The sequence below is a fragment of the Girardinichthys multiradiatus genome, chromosome 21 (assembly GCF_021462225.1).
Source record: "Girardinichthys multiradiatus isolate DD_20200921_A chromosome 21, DD_fGirMul_XY1, whole genome shotgun sequence".
Lineage (NCBI taxonomy): Eukaryota > Metazoa > Chordata > Actinopteri > Cyprinodontiformes > Goodeidae > Girardinichthys > Girardinichthys multiradiatus.
In genome coordinates this window covers 10,373,795-10,392,289 of record NC_061813.1, presented here as the reverse complement: position 1 = coordinate 10,392,289, position 18,495 = coordinate 10,373,795, and the positions used below count along the sequence as shown (strand labels likewise).

General features: G+C 40.1%; 2 protein-coding genes across 6 annotated transcripts in view; both read left to right on the top strand.

Annotated features, from left to right (window-relative positions):
• The window catches only part of nrp1a (neuropilin 1a), a 70,594-nt gene extending 60,894 nt beyond the window's left edge, over window positions 1–9,700 (top strand). For 2 of the 3 annotated variants that reach the window (XM_047349121.1, XM_047349123.1), the window contains 7 exons: window positions 1,808–1,918; window positions 2,557–2,607; window positions 4,909–5,052; window positions 5,154–5,431; window positions 5,516–5,612; window positions 5,728–5,781; window positions 6,777–9,700. In XM_047349121.1, coding sequence (XP_047205077.1) covers window positions 1,808–1,918; window positions 2,557–2,607; window positions 4,909–5,052; window positions 5,154–5,431; window positions 5,516–5,612; window positions 5,728–5,781; window positions 6,777–7,063 — 1,022 coding nt within the window. In that variant the 3' untranslated portion in view covers window positions 7,064–9,700. The remainder of the gene's footprint in view (window positions 1–1,807; window positions 1,919–2,556; window positions 2,608–4,908; window positions 5,053–5,153; window positions 5,432–5,515; window positions 5,613–5,727; window positions 5,782–6,776) is intronic. The other variant, XM_047349124.1, reaches the window with a different exon arrangement.
• Window positions 9,701–14,545: 4,845 nt separating this feature from the next.
• itgb1a (integrin, beta 1a) overlaps window positions 14,546–18,495 on the top strand; it is a 32,669-nt gene continuing 28,719 nt past the window's right edge. For all 3 annotated transcript variants that reach the window (XM_047349661.1, XM_047349659.1, XM_047349660.1), the window contains exon 1: window positions 14,546–14,836. The gene's annotated coding sequence lies outside the window, so the exon portion shown is untranslated. The remainder of the gene's footprint in view (window positions 14,837–18,495) is intronic.

Below are 18,495 nucleotides of genomic sequence, written 5' to 3'. Positions count from 1 at the left end.
AGCTCTAAGTGGATTTACATATTGGATTTTAGGAAAGCCCATTCACTCATAATCCTCATGGACTCCCACCGGGAGACAGATGATAATGCTTGTTTTCGCTGTTAATGCCAAAAACAGGCACACTCATAGAGACGGATGCACTCAGAGCAACCGCAAGTACCTTGCCAAGGTTGTGGTTAAAGGACAACATATACAATTACACACATACACAGGTGCTTATCTGTCTGTACAAGTGTGTGTGCAGCTAGCCACAGCAGGAGGGCTAAATCCTCATTTCTGTAAGAGGCTTCCCTAACGCAGGGCTGACCCCATCCCTGACCTCATCCACCCTGAATCTGACAGGGACTGATCAGCCTCATATTTCATCTAGCAGAGGGCGAGAGCAGGAGGATAGGCTGACACACACAGACGCAGTACACATTTTTCAGGCACTTTCCCCCCATCTGTCTATGCCTCTTTCCTGCTCCACCTCTCTCGTCGTTCTTTTTCCTCCCTCTGCTCTGGGGAAGCCTGATCATTACTCAGTTGGTATAAAAACTTACAAATGCACGCTCACACCGCAGGACAGCTGTGCGGCAGCGGAGCGTGGAGAGGATCTTGGGCCTTGCCCACATTGAAGTTAAGCAGGGCCGTAATGATAGGCCTGCATATGTAGCCAGTTTGATGTCTTTTTTTTTTTTTTTGCATCTTGTAGTTTCAACCACTCAAGCATCATGTGCAAACTTCAAGTCTGTATTTATACACCCACACCTCCACAGCTTGATACCAGGAGCTTTGCTAATAGCTCAAGCCTACACTAAAAGAACAGAATAAATGCCTACATTGAAAGCCAGTATGTAACCGTGGGCAAACCATCATCTACTTATATGTTTTTTTATTTCTTTTTTTTGTTTTCTTTTTTAACTGCAAATAGAGACTTAAAATCCTCAGGCATCATGCAAACACTTTTTACTACTCATTTCTTTGATTAAGTTTTATTTTTCAGTTCATGTTGAGTATTGAATTAATAATTAATAATTCTCTTAACAGTAAATCTTGCTGGGTTGTTCGACAGTGTTGACTACAACAAGAAAACAGTGCTGTACAATATATACCTGGCCAACATATATACAGAAGGCTCAAATGGGTAGGAAATAGGCTGAAAAAGGGACCCCAGATGGGAATGTCTATGAGTTAGATATTTGTTGCATCATGTTATTTATCAGAAAAATTGATGGTATGTTATTTAGAAGCTAATCTGACATTTTTTATTTGTAAATTTTTTTATTGTCTTAAATTATGCAGATCAAAAACAAAACTAATTCAGGACTTTTAAACATGGCAGTCGCTGCATGTTGATTGCTTGTTTTTCATTCTCCATGATCCCACTTCTATTTCCTAATAAAAGTGATATTTTCCTCTGGTACATCTCAAAGTTAATGCTAAGATAGAACCAGTTTACCACTGCAACCAGGTTGGAGAAAAACATGTTGGCAAAATCATTTGGGTACACTACAGGGTTCCTCCTTGCTTGTTCCATGTTTCATATTTATACCCCAGAAGGTACTATACAAGACAACCATTGTGAGTACAGGGCCCCCTTAGTATCCATCTAAACTGAGCTAAATCCATATGGGTCCTACAAACTCAATGATGACCAGGCGAGTTGTTCTTTGCTGACTGTGAGAAGCTAGATGAAGCATTGTCTGCTTTTTTTAAATGTAACCCCTGTGACATATGTATAAGGCGAGACTCATCAACATTCAGCCTCCTCACCAATACGCGTTTGGCTCAGAAATCTATGTCTCTGTCCCTTTTTGTCTTTCAGCTCCAACACTCCCTCCAACCACTCCAGTCCCAAGCACCGCCCCATCTGACGAGTGTGACGATGACCAGGCGAGCTGCCACAGCGGCACAGGTGATGACTACGACGTGACAGGTGCTAACATCGCCTTCATGAGACTGCGTCCAAACTCCCCCACCCTCCTGTTGCTCTCCCGCCCCTCTGCTTTGTTTCTCATACTCATTCTGCTTTCCCCTATCTGCAATCCCACTGATTTCACTTAGCACAGCCAATCTGGAATCTCTCATGCACGCTCGCCAGCATGCATGCATGCATCCACATGTGAGCTGGCACTGATAAAGCTCTAATTAGCTGCACCTTTAGTTTCCACCTCCCTCGTCGGCCTTCTTATATCCACCTCCTGGAACCTTACGGGGTAGAAACCGATCCACACACACCTACCTCAGCAGAAGAGCTCTGCCTCTCTCTGTCGTGACCTCTCTCACTTGCCTTTTCCTCTTTGCCTCCTTTCCCACTAACCCAGTAACTCAATGAGCCTGTACCGCTGCCTGTACTCCCCATTAACCAGCAGTCTCCAATGAGGAGCATGGCACTGTCTCAGTCATAGGCAATGATAGTCGAAGAAAGGGTATATTATAGGAAATTGAAGAAAATGAAAGAAAAGTGGCATGAGATGATCAGCTAAATCTAGCCGGCATGAATGCGGATGAGTGCACAGATCTGGAAAGGAATGTGTACAAGGCTAACTGTGCTACTGTTCCTTGTTGTCACAGGTGGTACTATCATGCCAGAGACCACGACCCCAGAAGTGGACACCGTTCCAGGTGAGTTTCTAAAAGCATAATTCCCTTAACGTTTACAAACCAGGATGATGAAATGTGTTCATGTTTACCCACTGAAAGTTAATTTTAAACACATGTGACCTTAGGTAATGAATGCCAGCATGAGGAAGCCTCTCTCCTCTTGGTGTTTGTGTGTTATTAAAGCTGATAATATGGCCCTGAGAGGCTCCTGCTGACAGGGTTAGAGAGGTTGCAAGATGCGAGGCTAGCTGATGATTAGCACTGGTGCTCTGCTGCTGCCTCCTCAGCAAAATCACTAATCACTGGGCCGACACTGACTCGCACAAAAACGAGCTGGCGCAAAGAGCCGGAAAGCACAATGCAGATGACCGGAGGAAATTAGGCAGACTCTGGGGCCATGTCCCCGGCAAGCACACGTAGCAGTGTCTCCTATAGCAGGCTGATGAGGTGATGAGGTAGCAGCCAGCTGAGGAAAGGTACCCCAGTCTGACCTTGGCTAATGGGCCGTAGGCTCCACCTATTCCTATTTACTCAGTCAGCTGACTTTGTGGTCTGTCTCCAGTCTGGTAGAGCAGCAGCTATCCTAATGGATGAGAACTGGAGTCTATTGTGTGTCTTAGAGTAAAGCTGTGTCGTTTTAGGAGAATCAAACCACTCATTGAAAGAGTTGTCTCTGTTTTTATGACTATGAATATTGTAGCTTCACACTGAAGGCATCAAAACTATGAATTAACACGTGGAATTATATACTGAACAAAAAAGTGTGAAACAACTGAAAATATGTCTTATATTCTAGGTTCTTCAAAGTAGCCACCTTTTGCTTTGATTACTGCTCCACACACTCTTGGTATTCTGTTGATGAGCTTCAAGAGGTAGTCACCTGGGTAGTCTTCAAATGCTCTCCGTCAATAGAATAATTTTAAACTATTTTGCAAAGAACGCACTCTTTCGATTTTTATTCGAAAAGCCATGTGTCAATTTCCTTTTGCTTCACAATTATGTTCTGCCTTGTGTTGGCTTAACAAACAAAATCCCAATAAAATACATTGTTGTCAGTAGTTGCAACATGACAATTTTTGTACCCTTGCAAACCACTGCATCCTAATGGATGAGCGCAGCTGTCTTGTTAGTTTGTATGAATGCAACTTTGTGTTTTAGGGTAAAGACATTCTGTTTTAGTAGAATTTAGCCATGTATGTGTTTATGTTTATGTGTCTGGGTCAGTGTGGGTGCATGTCTCCAAAGCACCCTAATCTCCATGGATCTAGTTTCTAGTTTCCATTGGCCTTGAGCAGGAAAAAGCCTCCTTTTCTTTTAATGAAATGGCCAAATGAGTCATGTGGCTGCTCATCTTATCCAGGGCTTGTTGGCTGTCTCAGTCAAAGCCTCCCAATAATGGAACAGAAAAAAAGAAAGCCAAACTCATTTTAATTGGGAGTGGGATTTATACGTGAAAGTGGCTTGTAGTCTGTAATGTGGTTCCACATGAGAATTCCATCCTTTGTGCTTAATGGGTAAATAGAGTCGTATCCTACAGAGGCTAGTTAAACCCTTCCCATTATTAAAGGGAATATTGGCTCATATATTTTGTCACTTGGAAGGCAGCTTCATTATATCTCTGAAGGCATCTCCTGATGGAGCATAAAACCATGCCTAACATCCCAAACATTCCTCTTCCATGTGTTCCTTGGAAGTCTTTCTTTGTCTAAAAGCTCTCACATGTTTTCTGAACTCTGTGGAAGCTGCTCCGGCACGCCGTAGGTCCATGGGGGATCGGATCGTTGGAACAGTGCCTCGACCCTGTTGCCATAGCTGTCTTGAGATCTCAAATTCCTGCTCTCATTAAAATCCTCATCTCTCAGCAGGATGCTATGAGTGTCTCTTTCTAATCTGTGTCCAGACCTTGTCGTCTCCATCCCCCTGTCATTGTTTGGCGTGTGTTCCCAGCATGCCTCCGCGTCTGTTCCTTACTCAACCCTGTTACATTCATTAAGAGATATCTTTAAAGAAAGCCATGATAAAAGACAGTATGATATCTACACCAACACTTCTCTTTGTCTCGTGTCACATTTTGTTTTCATCTTCTAACTTTTGTCTCACCAACAAGTGGGTCTTGAAGCTGTTGTTCTCCGGTTCTCTGCTGCCCTCTAGTGTTTGTAGAAAAGAATCTGTTCTTGTTTTTAGCCTCTTGTCAGATCATGACTACAGGCTACAAAACCTTCAATCATTGTCTGGATGCAGGCCAAAGCAATTGACATTTCTCTCTGTGTAATGAAATGAGATATTCCACTTCAGCTTGACCTGACTTCACCATGCTTTCAGGCTTTCTATGGTTTGCCTGCGACTTCGGTTGGCCCAATGATCCCTCCTTCTGCAGCTGGACATCAGAGAACACTGGCTCCAGGTGGCAGATCCAGTCCAGCGGCACCCCAACTCTCAACACTGGCCCCAACATGGACCACACAGGTGAGCATCTTCTACTATTCGGCTAGACAGAAAGAAAATGTCCAGCTGCTGAATGTGTTTCATTTCCATCTCATAGTAAACAAAGTTTAATTATCCAACAGGGGGATCAGGGAATTTTATCTACACGTTAGCGACAGGTCTCCAAGAGAACGAGGTGGCTCGACTGGTCAGTCCCGTGGTCAGCTCTCAGAACTCTGACCTCTGCGTGTCCTTTTGGTACCACATGTACGGGTCGCACATTGGAGCACTGCATATCAAACAGCGTAAGCAGACTGAGGAGGGAGCTGCTGATATCCTGCTTTGGACGGTCAGTGGTCACCAAGGTAATCGCTGGAGGGAAGGCCGCGTCCTTGTGCCACGCACCAGCCAACCTTATCAGGTGAGTGTCTCATGAACTGACTTAGTTTCCTCTCTGAAACTTGAAGATCAGTTAGACTTTAACTGCATGTTGTCTTATTTTAAGGTGCTGATTGAGGGTCTTGTGCAGAGAAAGAGTTGGGGAGACATCGCAGTGGATGACATTAAGGTTCTTGATGGGCTAGGCGCGTCTGATTGCGAAGGTGAGGATTACAGTGCCCATCATTCTTGATCTTGTGTTTGCTTCTTTACATTAAATCGAAGTGTGCTGGTGTGAAAACAGCTCCCTGAGGTACTGGAATTTCTTGTTTTTTATAGATCCTGATGTGCCCACTGAGCCAATGCTGCCTGAGGACAATATTAACGAAATTTGTAAGACATTTCTCATGGAGTTTTAATATTTGCTATTACAGCATCCTTCAAAAGTATTCATATGCGCTTAACTTTTTTTTTTCGTTTAGTCACATTATAAAACCAATCTGAAATTTATTTTGTTCAGAATTGATGTAATACACCAAAACTAAGTTGTGTTTAAATGTGAAGTGCAAGGAAAAGGCTATAGGGTTTTCAAACTGGAGAGAGCACAGCTGTGAAAATCAGTTAATAAGTCTTGCCATAGATTCTCAATTGGATTTAGGTCTAGACTTTGGCTGGACCCATTTAAGCCCTGGCTGATTGTTTAGAGTCATTATTCTGCTGGAAAGTCTCAGGTTTTTAGCAGCTTCAGAATTGCCTGTATTTATCCCCATCTACCTTCCCATCAGCTCCCTAACCCTGCTGAAGGAAAACAAACATTATGCTGTCACTCCCTTTCTTTCACAGTGAAAGTACATGAATGATGTGCTGTGTTGTATGTTCAATGCTGGTGGAATGCAGGACTTATGGTTGCCATATTGCAAGATTCTCTTAACTGGGTTGTGGCTCTCTGCAGCTCCTGCAGAGCTGTTGTGGCCCTTATGTTAGGTGGATGGCCAAGCCTTCGTAGGTTCACAGTTGTGCCATACTTGATTATTAATTTCAGATGATGATTTGAAAAGCTTGTAATAATATTTTTATGACCTAATGGCACTTTAAATATAAATTCACCTGATAAAAAGGCTCTTAATATATTAGCATGCATCCCCATCAGATTTTTATTTGTAAAGTTTTGAAAGCAATGAATTGCTTTCCTTCCACTTGACATTTTTTTTTTTTTTGCTTTCGGTCTGTTGGTCTATCCTAATACATTGGGGTCTATGTGACTAATGTGACAAAGTGTGAAAAGGTTTATGAATTAATAGTTATGAATAGGTATAAATATTTTGTTCTGAATTGGTCCTATTTCTACTTTCTCAATTGACACCTTTGTTTCTGCTTCTCTCCTTTAGTTGAGGAAATCACAGACTATCCAGACCTGGTAGAAACTAACCAGATCAGCGGCGCTGGCAACATGCTGAAAACTCTCAATCCAATCCTCATTACCATCATCGCCATGTCAGCCCTGGGGGTTTTCCTCGGGGCCATCTGTGGTGTGGTTTTGTACTGTGCTTGCTCGCATGGCGGCATGTCGGAGAGGAACTTGTCAGCCCTGGAGAACTATAACTTTGAGTTGGTTGATGGTGTCAAGCTAAAGAAGGACAAACTCAATGTACAGAGCTCATACTCAGAGGCGTGAGATATGTTTGGCTGCTTTCATATGACTAAAAGATGTGCAGAGCTCTCAGAAAAAAAAAAAAAAAAAAACACCTCTTGGCATATTTTCTCATATGTCTGCCCCGTAGGGGGGGCTCAACAGGACTGCCAAACACTCTCTACTCACCAGATGAGGGTCAGGTTCAGGAAACCAGTGGGAGGTTTGGGCTGATCCACGCTTTTTTCTCAGGAGCTGCAGTAAAGAGAACCTAACAGTAGGGGACACTGTGTACAAATAAAAATACAGGAAAAAAAAAGTATGTACAGATAATTTAGATGATATTATAATTTTGTATTTTGATTTTCATTAATTTCTACAATCGGATGCTGGTGTTGAGACCAATTTATTAATAATGTTTAAAGTATTTATCATTTTCTGGGGGAAAAAAATGTGTGTTTTTTTTTTTTTGTAGAATCAGTTTATGCAGGCTGTTGTTTCTTTTCATGCTTCAAAAGAGACGTATCGAAATCCTTAAAGAACCACATCAGACAAAACTGTACATTTGCCCCACAGGGTGGCATAACGAGTGCAGTCCTGATCCCTCTCCCTTTTATTCCCGTACAGTGAAGCTCCCATTCATGTATGGTTCTGACAGTGCCTTTAGTACCTTTTGGTTGGCCTTTTCTGTTGACCTGAGTTCTTTTCTTAATTATATTAAGGTTAAGTTATAATGAAAGGAAACAGGGGCACATTACCTTATGAATTCCTGCAAAACAGGACTAGAGTTTATTGCAGCGCTCTTTGGTTTTTCTGTCAAAAAAAAAAAAAACATTGTAAATAATTTTAATATATTTTATTGCCCTTTTTTAAAGAAAGTAAAAAGAAAAAAAAAGCTGCGGAATCCCTTTTTTTCCCTCCATAAGTGTGTGTGTGTGTGTGTGTGTGCGTGCGTGTGTGTGTGTGTGTGTAAATACAATCTTTTGACTGTTTTGTGCAAAGGTGTGATGTCGATCTGAGATTCTGTTGCTCAGGCAAGCGAGATTGTTTTTGTCTGTGCGTTCAAGCCATCTTTCATTCCAAAAACAAAAGAAAACAAACACACTCGAAGGATGGATGAATAAAAGGGTAAAACACGCACATGAGCAACATTCTCCATTACTAATCTCTCATGACTTCAGTGAATTTCTTGTGTAAGTTGAACAGAATTAAATGGAAAAATTAGACATGTTTACATCAAAATATATATAATGTCGACCGGCAAACCAAAAGGAAAACCATAAACCACTTTTTTTTATTATTTTACGTCCAACATCACTGTGGATGTTCACTGTAGAAGTGCTATCTGAACAATGCAGCTTGAATGCACTTTGTTTTCTGGCTCCCACGTTGATAGAGAGCTGAAAAAAGAGGAGTTTACCCACTAACTGAACGATGGTGCTATCAGCACTTTAGCAGGACATCGATGTGTTTCATGACAAACCCAGTTTCCCACATGCTAAAGTGTAGCTGAAAGGTCTACCTTGGGCCTGCAAGAGTTTAATGTGTTTCACATGTAGCAGCCATAACGATGATGATGTCAGAGCTGATGTCATTAAAATGGGACAGCGGTGCACCGGGGGATGGAGTGGCATCACCTGAATCAGGTTATCTGACCTCCCTCTGTGGCTTTACCAAAGGCTTGTTGCCCCTCCCCATACACAAACACACAAACACACACACACACACACCTCTTGACTGCATGGGCTTCTCACCAACAGAGAGTACAACGACAACTCAGACATCATTAAATGGTCACCCTTCGGGCCTGCCCCTTCGAAAGAAGATCAAGAGGAGGGGACACACCTGGACACTTGTGGAAAATTACAAAATGTGACAATGTGTTTTTCTAGCTCCTGGTAAGGTTAAACAAAAGTGCAAATCCCACCCTGGGAACTTTTAAAACCTCAGTCGAGAGTCATGTTTGTAGACGGACAGTTGAGACAATCCCACCATAACGCACTCAAATTGGGAAAGGATTTCTGAGTGGTGAGATTTACAAGGACATAAGGGCCTATGAGCCCAATGAAAGTCATCGGTCTGCCTCACCGCAATCGATCCAATCACGAACTTGATTATTTTTGTTTCTAAAGAAGGGTGACTTCTTTTAAATCTGTGTGCTTTGTATGTCGTGCCGTGGTGTACACACACTCTCAGCTTGTTCATTTCAGATTGGATGACCCGCTCTCCTTAGCTTTCACTTCAGAGGACAGTAGCTGCAGCAAGCCAGACAAAAAGGATACTGTAGCTTGGACTCGAAACAATGTTGCACTGAGAAATATATTTAAGAGGTTTATGTGTTTATAGTGTTCATTTGCAGAAAAAAAGAACATCAAAACAGAAAAAAACTTGTGCTCGTTTTTTTATGAATAATTTCAGATTATATGAAATGGATCTAAAATGTAAAAAAAAAATGACTGAGATGTTTTCATTATTGAAAAGACAGAACAGATTTTTAAAAAAGGAACATCCCTCTCCTTACATGTACATGCCATGTTAGCGTTCATTTTGTACTGTCATTCAGATTTTGTGCAGATTTTTTTCTGTTTTTTTACAAGAAAAACAAGACTTTTATTTTCAATACTGCTTCTGTAATTTGCTGTTGTAGGAAAAAGTAATAAACAGCAAAGGCCTTAAAAAGCAGTGGGTATGACTGTGTTGTAATGTATGGAAAACATGTTTCTCCTGCTTCTTCAGCAGAAGGAGACCAACATCCATGTCCTGGCAGCTAGGGGTTAACAAGCAGTCCTTTTGAGAACAAGGTCGGTTTTGTGCATTTAAGTCATGGCATTGTCTGAGTCTATTCTTTGTCTCACAACCATCCTTTCAAAAATACATTAAAACTCCGTTGCCTGGAAATTAGTTTTTTTTTAAAAAGCAACTTAGAGTCATGATCAAAAAGAATTTACCAGGTTCTAAAGTTATAAAAAAAATAACCTAAAAAACACACCACTTGTTCACTCTGGGTGTTATTCGTCAAACTAAAAGTGAATTCAAAATGGGGGCTCCACAGTGGTGCAGTTGGTAGCACTGTTGCCTTGCAGCAAGAAGGTCCTGGGTTCGACTCCCAGCCCAGGGCATTTCTGCATCGAGTTTGTATGTTCTCTCCATAGATGCATGGAGTACTCACTGGTGGGTACTCCAGCTTCCTCCCACAGTCCAAATACATGACTGTTAGGTTAATTGGTCTCTCTAAATTGCCCTTAGGTGCAACATCAACACTTTCTTTAATTTAATGGGTTAATTTAAATTATCAATGTTAACACCTGTTTTGTAAGTTTAAAGATAGCAGAAATAAAATATTGATGTTAAAGTTTTTGGATCTCCTTTCATGTTTTCACATGACTGTCATGAACTTTAACCTTTAACATGCTAACTGTGGCCTGAAGAGTCAGAGAAGGGACTCTTGGACTTTTTGATGTTTCTTTTAGCATATCATAATCTAACCTTGGGGTAACTTTGCTGGGATGTCCACTCTTGAGAAAATTGGCAACTGTCTTGAATTCTTTCCACTGGAAAATATTTTATCTCAGTATAGAATGATTTACTTCAGTTGTTTGGAAATGAACCTGTAACACTTCCCAAATTAATGGCCAGCAACAATTGCTGATTTAAGGTCGTTGCTGATATCTTTCCTTCTTGGCATTGTTTTTACCACAGTCCTGTATGCTCCATACTAGCAAACACTCCTACTTTGTACTTTTCCTCTTAAATCCTTGAGCAGAAACAAAGATGCATTTAGGTTTTCATACACATTTTCTAGTTTGTTTCTGTAATTTGTTTAATAAAGAACAAGTCTGGTCTATTGACTATTAGATTTTTAGGTCCACATATTTAAAATCCTAGAAGTCAGTTTGATCAGACACTACACTACGTAAGAACTGTCAGATCGAGGAACAGATGGAAACAACTAGAGTAATATTTCTGAAGTTATTTTTCACGGAAGCAGTAAAGAGCAGTGAAGAGGATACTGACCACTAATGATAGGTTGATGAGCTCTGTACCCTGCCCAACAGCTGCCTTTCTCTGTAGGTCTGTCATTAAAAGATAACAAACTAAAGATCTATTTTTACTATCTTTTTTCTAGCCAGACAAAATCTTTAAATCTACTTTTTTTTTTTTGGCATTTTGGCTGCGCAGATCAAATTAGAGGACCAAATTAGAGCAAGAAGCAAAACCAAACTTCTTCATACACCTTAATAATGTATAATAAACTATCTGTTAGCAATTAGCACACCCCTTTTATGCAATACAATAATTTCCATTCATCACCAATGAAATTCAACACACACCAGACTGTGCCTGGTACAAAAGTATTCATACCCTTGAGCTTTTCCACATTCTGTACCTTCAAAAACAAAAAGGTATTGGGACTTTATGTGATTGACAAGTGCAGTGAAATTTCCTATTCGAATTACATTAAATAAATTCTGAAAAGTGTTACGTGCATTTGTATTCATTCCCCTTTTACAATGATACCTCTACATTAAATCTATTTCAATCAATTATCTTCAGCAGTCGCCTAGAAAGCAGAGTCATCATGTGTGCATTTTAATCTCAGCTTAAATCCAGTCCACAGAGCTTTTCTGGAGAATATTACTGAACAAACAGCATGATGAAGATTAAGGAACACAGCAGGGAGAAAGTTCTGGAGAACTTTAAAGCAGGGTTAGGTTGTAAAACAATATATCAAGTTCTAAACATCTCACAAAGCTCTGTTCATTATATCCTCTGAAAATGGAAAGATTTTATATATATATATATATATACATATAAAATCTTATCCTGAGCAAGGAGGATAGCATAAATCAGAGAAGTAGCCAAGAGGACTATGACAAGACTATTAGTCATGCACTCCACAGATCATTATGGAAGAGTGGCAAGAAGAAAACCATTGTTGAAAGAAAGGCATTAGTAGTTCCTTTGCAGTTTTCTACAAACCATGTAAGGACCACAGCAAATTAGACGAGCCCAAACTTAATTTTTGGTGTACATACAAATACATAATGCTATAAAGTCTTTATCGAATTGCTTTTGGCTTCAGTGTCATTTCAAGCTTTACACACCATGGATTAGTCTTCTTTAGAGTTTGAACTTTGGCCTTATAAGGTTGATGTTGTTGATGTTATCGATGCTAAAGGGTCAATTAAATCTAAAGCTATATCCATGAAGAGTCATGATCAGTATCTACAAATATATAAAGTTTTTAGTTTATGTATTCTGCTCTACATGGGGGTTTTCATTACAAACAGCCTCCTTGAAGATCAAGGAGTTCAAGCAGCCAGAGTCAGCTTGATGCAATACAGAAAATGATTACCTTTGGGGGAATCATCCTAAAACAGCATCATCTTCTTATTGTTTGGAAAGGAGGAGCAGAATTTATCAGTCAGTTGTTTTTGGCCTTTACTGGAAAAAGCAACTTATGTTGTGCTTTTGTTTCTGTGACCCTGCTGTACCTACATGCCACCACAAGTGGGAATCAGAGTTAAGGGAAATACAAATGAATACTATGTTGTGCTCTGTAAGACCTTAATTATATCTCATAAGCTTTATAAAAACCTCTTTGTACAACGCTAACCTTATGGCATGTTGTACTAATGAAACAATAAAACTCGTTATGCTAAAGAGAACACGTTTTTTTCTGAGTTTTCTTTTAGTCCATTTGTGCATTTTTCTCCTGGTTCAACTCATTTGAGAACCTGAAACATTAACACATTAAAACATTAACATTAGTCAGAGCAGATGAGAAAGTACACAGACTCTATGGGAGTGTCTGCTTAGTCCCATATCTCATCTGACATGATATGTCGAAATATTTACATGCCTGTGTCTGGCTTTCTAGACCACATATCTAGTCTATATCTTCAGCACTAACCATTTCCTGTTCCTTAGCCGAAAGGAACATTTGCCATTCTCTCTGGAATGTGAACGTATGTAGCTGCCCCACTGTGTTGACTCCTAATCTGTAGGCATGATTTATATCTGTGAAATGTTCCAACGAGTGTTTCATCCGGGTTTGCCATAGAGCATTACGGTTTCTCTGGGAAGATGAGACTTTTTATAAAGAACTAATTTGTTTTAATTTATACGCCAATTGACAAAAATGTTTAGAGTAGATTTATCTTATTTTTGTCGTGGAGCGGGTTGGGGGGGGGGGGGGGGGGGGGGGGGGGGGGGGTTCTGTTTCAGAGCTCTGGGACAGAAACCTCTGCGTTCCCGATCCCTGGAGACTAAACAGGATCCAAGGAGCTTCCGGACCTTAAAGTTTGTTTTCTCTTTCATTTGTTTCCCCAAAAGAAGAACCATGCCATTTACAAAGATGGGAAAACTTAAAGAAAATAACTAAAATTGATATGATGTCTTTGTTTAGACTACTTATATCATCAGAACCTTACTAAAAACTACGATGGACCTTTTAAAAGAAAGCAGTGCAAAGATTTTCTTCAAAAGTGCGCAAAAAAAGACTCTTTCTGGCAAAAGCTTGTTGGACTTTTCTTTGATGATGATAATAATTATGGCAGTCACTAATCTAAGCAAACTGATCCAGCGTTATATAGGCATGAGCAGTATCTGTATAAATAGGCACTTACTTTAGTGGGGTCTGGTAGTGACGTAGACAGAAGCGTCAGAATCAAGATAAAGAAATTACAAGAAAACCAGCCGCGGCCTTCAAAATAAATGTAACAGTAACGAGTAGAGAAAAAAAAAACTGTGAATATATAACTTCATTGTGTTCTGTAATGTAAAACATCTCATTTAATACAAAAGCAGGTTTCTCCTTTAAAATCACCCTCTGGCCCCCTGACAGAAATGCATAATATTTTGTTTTATGAATAATAATTTAAGATAGCAGATAGCCTCAATTAACAAAAAATTTGTATTGTTTTACGAATTAATAAATTGCTTTATTTCAGTATTCTTATATCATAACATTTATTTGGTGTGGTCCTTGGTAGTGCACCACCTTTGACTGGCTGTCAATAATCACTCATGAAGCTGTCATAGAAGAGACACTCCCAGGGTTACTAAAAATCTGAATGTCAAAAAGATATAATATTCTGCGTGATGTGCTTGAAAACATCTACAAAATTACTGAACAGTTATTGTTACTTTTTGATTTATTATGATCAATTCATTCATTTTATTTTTGTAAATACCTTGATGCTTAGAACCCATTTCTGTTTTACTCAATGTTATCACAGATCAATGATCTCATGCTCATCCACACCTTAACAATTCTGGCTTCTGATTAGAGAATATCAGCGACTCCCGTCTGAACCCCTCTAATTTTCAAGAATTTACATTTTTAAAGAACTTTTGCACACATCAAATATGAAAATGAAGTAGTGCTGTGTATAGAAAGAGATTAAAAACGTCGCTTGATGGGATTGGTCGTGAAAGCGTGTCTGAAATGAGACTTTTATTTTGAAGGGAACAGACGGATGCGCTGTTTCTAATGGGCCACTTCGGTGAGTCTGCGCTTCATCCTAATTTATAGAAGACCCGCTCCGGCGCTGCAAGGGTACAGTTGTCTATTTCTGCTTTCGGTTTTAATATATGATAGCATTTACGTTGTTTCCCTCCTTGTGGAAGTTGAGTGGAATGAAGATTAGGAGAAGGTTCTGAGTCCTTGAAGGAGAAAGTGTCCCCTGGTGCCAACAGGGCAGACAGTAGCTGCTCTCAGAGCTTCTGGGTAGCGGGACATCACTGGGAGCTGGAGGCGGACCGCTAGCTCTCTGCTCCTGTATGTCACCTCGGATCTAACACCACGGCAGCGAGGTAAACAAGCAAAGAGCTGGCTTTGATTTCCTCTTATTTCTCTTTTCCCAACTTATGTTCGTTAAAGGTCGCACTAAAACACCACATCATCTGTTTGAATGGGCTGTGGTCGCTCAGTGAGCTGAAGTGGTTCATTATTGCCACAAACTGTGATGTAGCTCATTGTGGATGTTTAGTTTCCCAACGGGATGGAGCCGGTGTTGGAAAAGTCTGGAAAATATTGCATTTGGTTTAATTATTTTCCAAGTCGGCGATAAATTTAGCAAGAAATAATTTGTATTTCCGGATTTTAGTCTCTGTCATTGTATAAATGTTGTATCCATACATCAGTCCATCTATTTATTTTGTTCTCCACCATCTATTATCCATCCTTTTCTTTTTCCTCCACCCATCCATCCATTTTTCATCCCATCTGTTCACCATTAGTTTGTTAATTAATCATCCATCAGTTCAACAGTCCATCCATTTCATTGCTATTCAATCACACATCCATTCATTTGATTTCCAACCATCCGTTCCTTATGATTTTTTTCTGTTTGTTTTTGCAGATTCTGTGTTCAAAGCCTGGCCTGTAAATATGTTGGCAGTAAATTCTTAGTCAACTTTTGTTTGAATGATAAATAAAAACATAGGCTGAGACCTTTGATATTTTTGAATTTGGAAAAGTTAGGAATTTTGTGGAAAATGTCACGGTGAGGTTTTGGGGTGGACCGAAGCGCAGACAAGAGCTTGGCAGCAGCATTCCGAATAATCTTCAGCTTTATTCAAAGTTACCGGCGTAACAAAATCACTGCAGGTAAACCAGAGATCCAAAAAACTTACATCTGCAGGAACATGGTAAACATGGCAGTAGATTGTAGACCCGAGTTGTGCAACTAGAGGAACCAGCAAAGGACAATGAAACAAAACCAACTAATATACTGAGGGAGAACAAAGGCAGGTAATCAAAGGAACTAAGAACAGGTGAGACAAGGAGGCATGGAGGCAGAGGGAGCAGGTGAACCTAATAAAATTAAGCATGAGGAAAGGGACTAATTAACACAACAGTGAGCAGACCTAATTGAAACTATAGACCAAGATAAATAACGCATAAAAATCAAGAACAAACATGAACTAAAGGAAACTGAGAAAACGGAGGGAACACAACAATCTAAGAACTAGCAACACCATAAAGAAACCCTGACTACAAAAGTAAACAAACCTAAAGCACACTGACTGGATAGACTGGAAGGGAAGCAGAGAACATGAGGACTAGAGTATAAACAAACAAAATATAAACAATAAGTAAACACAACCTAACCAGAGGGGCTGGAGAATAAAGCTAAACTAGAGGAACTAAACGAGAAAGGACTACAACTAGGAAAGAAACTAACACAGAGAAAATAAGACTAAAGATAAATAAACATAAAGATAATAAATGGGAAACTGAACTAGGAAATACAAGGAAACCAGAGCACTACAATAAATAATAATAATAATACACAGAAAACCATAATAAGTCAAAACTAAGACAGCAACAATAACCAAAGGACCAATGAACGAGGAGGGTGACAACACTAGGAGGAAATAAACAATCAGGAGTGAGAGGAAGTAACCAAAACAACCATGACTACCAAAATACTAAATATAAACATGAAAAGTGACTAAACACAAACAAAGTCCAAACCCTGGCAGAAAATTAATTGTATGTTTCCGGAATAATTTCCAGACTGTGAACAGTTCTTGTGTGATGGTTAAGTTGCGGTTTTTGCTGCCCAGTACTGTAGATGTTATCTTCTCCATTTAATTAAATAGATGCAACAGACAGTTTATATGCCTTTAATGTGCCCGGTCATATGAAAGGCGCTTCAACAAGTGATCTCACATGAGGGACCTCGTCACATGAGGCGCTGACAGCCCACAGGGAGAGACATGCTGGAAGATTGAAACCCCTCACAGCAAGAAATTGTCAACATGAAGTATTTTGACACTTTTACCCAAGTTTTGATTGGAAGACATTGGCTTTTCTGAAACAACTACAAAAGGGTTGCTGCTTATGCTGTTCATGATTGGCAGGTTGCACAACTTCCACTTAGTGGACCAAGCAGCAACTCTAGCCACCTCCCTTCCTGCTGTTTCATCTGAAGAGGGAGCTGGAAGATGAAAGCCTTATAAATCCAGCTGACCGCGCTGACTCCTCACTGCAGTTTAATCAAGGAAATGGGGGCAGGAAGAGAGGCGAGGACAGATAGAGAATGAGAGGATGTCAGGAGGAGATACGGGACGCGATCGGAGTGCAGAAAGGACAGCGAGAAGAGGAGGCTAATTGAGGGGGAGGGTAAATGTAGGACAGCGGGGGTTGAGCTTGGTAGACGGTAATGGAGCCAGTGACCGTTATATGAATGGATTGGGGCCCCCGGGGAACAGCTGCTGCATCATCCCAGACATGGGGCCACTTGCCCCCACTGAGGGCCACACCCAGGGCTATCCTCTCAGATTCTGCTGTTTATCATGAAGGTGTATGTTTGTTTCTGACATGCACCTTACCGTATGTGCAAACCTGCCTCGTGCTTTATGCTCGCGTGTGTGGGTTTCTCTGTTCCTTTGTGAAAGAAGTAATGAATGTGCACGATTGCATTTACCATTAAATGTAAAATTTTCATTACTTAATGCATTACTGAATAATTAAATATACCATTAAATTATGAAATGCTCAACTAAATTATGTCCCATGTAAAATTAAATACACCTTTTAAATGATGAAATTAAAATAATAAAATGTTTTTTTTTTTAAATTGATTTATTTAAAAATACATTTAATTATGTCATACTGTATAGAATGACATAAATAAATGTATTTTTAGGGTGTCGCCAGTCTCTGGCACTGTTATTTTGGTGGTCAGAGGCTGAAATGTTTGGGAACCCCTGGACTAGGCCATTCTAATACATGTGTATGCTTTGATCTAAACCATTCCATTGTAAACCCACTGGTATGTGAAACAATATTATTGCCCTGTTTTTATTTCCACCTTTCTTCCCATTAACTCTGACCAACTTCCCTGCCCCCGCTAAAGAAAAGCATCCCTCCAGCAATATGCTGCCACCACCCTGTTTCACTGTGGGCATGGTGTGTTCAGGGTGATGTGCAGTGTTCACTCTCCGTGTTTCTTATGTAGCTTGTGGTACACTGTAAACAGGGCTTCTTATGACCACACAGATGGAATATTGATTTCTAAAGCCAACTGGTTTCACATTTTATTTGGGGGAAGGGCTGCACAATATGTCTCGAATTTGATGTTAACCCAATATCACTGCACTTGTGCATATCACAAAGAACTGAGTGACCTGCAATAAAGTGAAATGCATTCAGGCTCTCTTCGCCTGTTCTATAATCTGTGACACGTTTTGTTTAATTCAGCCTAAAAGGTTTTAGAAATTAAAGCAGTGGTGGGATGGTCACATGCTTAAGAAACTACAACTAAGCGCTTTCAGCATCAGACTCAATTTAGAAACAACTTTTTAAATTAACCTTGTTGAGAATTTAAAAAAATACCACTTTGTTTTGGTCTGTCACATAAAATCCCATTTAAACACCTTCACATCCTTTTTAACCCGTGTTGTCTTTGGACCACTAATATAAATCAGATTGAAGGGTAGACCTTTTCTCCCGGGTAGCTACA